The 3,561-nt window shown below is 54.2% G+C and overlaps 1 protein-coding gene across 1 annotated transcript; it reads right to left on the reverse strand.

Annotated features, from left to right (window-relative positions):
• On the reverse strand, nt 1–2,698 carry LOC130145301 (olfactory receptor 52K2-like). The gene has a single exon (XM_056329957.1). The coding sequence runs from the start codon at nt 2,672–2,674 to the stop codon at nt 1,742–1,744; it is 933 nt and encodes a 310-aa protein (XP_056185932.1). The 5' UTR covers nt 2,675–2,698; the 3' UTR covers nt 1–1,741.
• Nucleotides 2,699–3,561: the final 863 nt, after the last annotated feature.

The following is a 3,561-nucleotide window of genomic DNA, read 5'->3' on the forward strand; positions in this document are numbered from 1 at the left end:
TAAACCATCGCTGCGTTATCAGCACCACTGTGGTGCGTTCACCTTGGCTGGATGTCAGGTGCCCACCAAGCCGCTCTATCACTCCCCTCCTCAGCGGCACAGCGGGGGGAGAAAATAAGATGGAACAAAAGCACAAACAGCTCGTGGGTCAAGATACAGGTGGTTTAATAAAGCCAAAGCAAAGTCTGTGCGTGGCGGCAAAGGAAAACCAAAGACTGATTCTCTGCTTCCCATCAGCAGGCGATGTCCAGCCACTTCCCAGGAAGCAGGGCTTCAGGACGCGTAGCCGTTCCTGTGCAAGACAAACAGTGTAGTAAGAAGTGCCCCCACCTCCTCCTCCTTCCTCCCAGCTTGTACTGCTGAGCAGACCTCGTATGGCGTTGGAATATGCCTTTGGCCAGTTTGGGTCCTCTGTCCCGGCTGTGTCCCCTCCCCAGATCTTGGCCACCCCCAGCCTCAGGTACTCGCAGAGTCTGGTGTCTGAGTCAGGCGGGAGGATCAGCGCTGCACTTTAGGTGTTGGGCATCATGTAGATTGTACAGCTGCCGAGGAGGGTGACGGTGGGGGGATACGACTGTAAGCAGACCAGAAGGCACCCAGAGGCAGCAGTGTCAGGAGGCACTGAAAGAATTGAGCTTGTAGCCACCAGCTTGTCTTTGGGGTTCAACACAGGTCTTTGTAACGCTCCCCTTTCCTCTCCGGCTCCGTGCAGGATACATGTAGGACCTCAGACTTTGCTCAGGGACCAGGCCTCTGTGCCCGGACTTCTGTGGGGTGAAGGCACAAGGAGAGCTGGGATGGTCAGTCACTTTGTGCTGTTAGGAGATGAGGCTTCACCGTGGATAAAGTGACGCACAGATTTTCTGAGGAGAACAAGAGGAGTTTAGTGCCTGTTCTCTGCCCCCCTACTCTAACCCACACTCTGCTCCTCACCTCAGGATGCCATTGCAGGGGCCTATACGCTTAGGGAAGACACGCAACACAGAGAGGTAGGGACACTCCTCAAAATATTGGGAAACGTTTTGTAGAATGCACATCACGGCTGATGCCGGTTTGGTGTTTCTAATAAGAAGGGAACAAAACCCAACGCGACACTGCGGGGTTTCAGTGTGACTTGTAGACCCTGTTCTCAGGTGAGCTGGCTTTTGGGGATTGCTGCAAATGCTTCAGTAAGCTTTCAAGACAAGAGTCAAAATCTGCTTGGGCCAGCATCTGGAGGGGTGCGTGTGTCTAAGTGTGCATATGCAACCCCCCACCCCCCCCCTCATAGCCAGGCACCAAGATCAGGCAGCTGCTAAAAACTAGGAAGTGGAGAGGTGGCGAGTTACAGACTGGCTGGAAAAGGTACGTGGGGAGCATGAGTCCATGAACAGACTTTCATTTCCAAAGCGGTAACAGGCTTTTATCGAGAGCTGAGATGAAGAGGGGAGGCAGGAGGTGGTGCAGATCTGAGGAGGACCAAGGACACAGATAGAGTTAGACACGGTTTACCTTCCCATTCTGAACAGGAATGTAGAATTCACTTTCTAAAGTTATAATGTCTCACCAGTCAAACTCTCCATGCTGCCTCCAGCTTTCAGGGTTTGGGCAAGATGATGACAGCATGGTCCTGCTTCTCCAGCAGACAGCTTTTTAAGTTTTTTCTTTGCTCCCCAAAGATGCTGCCGTTGTTCCCTGTTCCAAACCGTAGCCCTTGCCACCTGGCATTAGTGATGGGCTGGGGTCAGGACCTGGGCTGGATCTATTTCTGCCAGCGCAGGCTGAACACACGGTCCCGGATCTGCTTGGTCCTCATGCCGTAGATGAGCGGGTTGAGCATGGGAGGCACCAGCAGGTAGAGGTCAGCCATCAGGATGTGGAGCTGCGGGGGGATGCTCTGGCCCCAGCGCTGAGTGTAGAAGGAGAAAAGCGCGGGTGTGTAGAAGAGCAGGATGACGCCGATGTGGGAGCCACAGGTGCCAAAGGACTTCAGACGAGCCTCTCTAGAGGAGAGGCCTATGACTTCCCTCAGAATCAGCACGTAGGAGACAGTGATGAGGATGGAATCTGAGCTAGCCACAGCAACAGCAAGTGTAATCCCATAGATGCTGTTGCGCCGCGTGTCCCCACAGGCCAACTTCACCACTGACATGTGCTCACAGTAGGAGTGGTGGATGACGTGGGGGCCACAGTAGGACAGGCTGGTCACCATGCAGGTTACGGGCAAGATGGTGGTGACGCCACGCACTACAGCAGCCAGCCCCAGCTTGGTAATGGTGGGACCAGTCAGGATGGCAGAGTAGTGCAGGGGCTTGCAGATGGCCAGGTATCGGTCAAAGGCCATGGTGAGCAGCACCCCTGACTCCGTTATGGAGAAGGTGTGGATGAAGAACATCTGGGCCACACAGCCCTCAAAGCTGATCTCATGGGAGTGGAACCAGAGGATGCTCAGGAGCTTGGGCATGGTGGAAGTGGTGAGCACAAGGTCAAGGGCAGCCAGCATGGAGAGGAAGTAAAACATGGGTGTGTGCAGGCTTGGGTCCATCCTGATCACCAGGAGGAGCGTGATGTTCCCCAGCACTGCCGTCAGGTACATGGTGCAGAATGGGAAGGCAATCCAGAACTGAGCATCCTCCAGCCCAGGGATGCCTGTCAGGATGAAGGACGAGGGACTGGAGTGATTGGAGGAGGACATGAGGCACTGCTGCAGAGCTGGAAGGGAAGACACAGCAACAGCTGGCATGGGCAGGGAGAGCAATGAGCTGGAACAAGCACTGCTGTGGACCCAAGCCACAGCCAGAATAGCCCCGACTGTCTTCTCAGGCACACAGACCTGGACTCCATGACCCTTACGGGCCCCTTCCAACTCGAGGTATTCTATGAAACCATTGTACGATAGGATTCATATCCTCGTGCCTCTTATGCAGGTACACTCAGTGCCATCACTGGGAAGACGCAAACTCACATGGTCTTAGCCTGGACCTTGGGGAGTTCCCTTACCTCTCCTCCCACCCCGGGCTGGCCGCTGGCTGTTGTCTCCACCCGTCCCCTCCATAGTTTGGGAGTCACAAGCTCAAAGCAACATTTAGTTGCCATCAGTTCAAAAATCTAAGATGGGAGCAGGGGAAAGATCCAGAATGCTCTGTTGGGTTAAAAAGGCCATTCGGTGTCATGACAAAGAGCTGCTGTAGTGCTTGTCCCTTCCAGAGCAACCATCCTACGGTGTGTGTAACACATTTGCTGCAAGCCCCTGCCAAAGGCAAGGAGTGCTGTGAATTGTCCCTGTCCTGGTTGGACAGGGCTGGGAGCAGCCTGGGCTGGGGGGAGGGGGCCCTGCCCATGGATGGGGTTGGAACTAGATGGTCTTTAGACTTCATCCCAACGTAAAACATTTCTCCTGGTTTCAGCTGGGATAGTTAATTTTTTTCTTTTATTAGTTGTCAGCTCTGGGGGCTGTTCCTGCTGGAGCCCAAATACAAACCACCTTGCTGGAGTCCCTCTCTCAACAGGCATCCTGCGTATGGGGTCCCTGTCTCCTGCATCAGGAAGGAAAACCAGTGTCATGGCAAAAACTGTCCTGAG

This window comes from Falco biarmicus, chromosome 2 (assembly GCF_023638135.1).
Source record: "Falco biarmicus isolate bFalBia1 chromosome 2, bFalBia1.pri, whole genome shotgun sequence".
In the NCBI taxonomy this organism is placed as follows: Eukaryota; Metazoa; Chordata; class Aves; order Falconiformes; family Falconidae; genus Falco; species Falco biarmicus.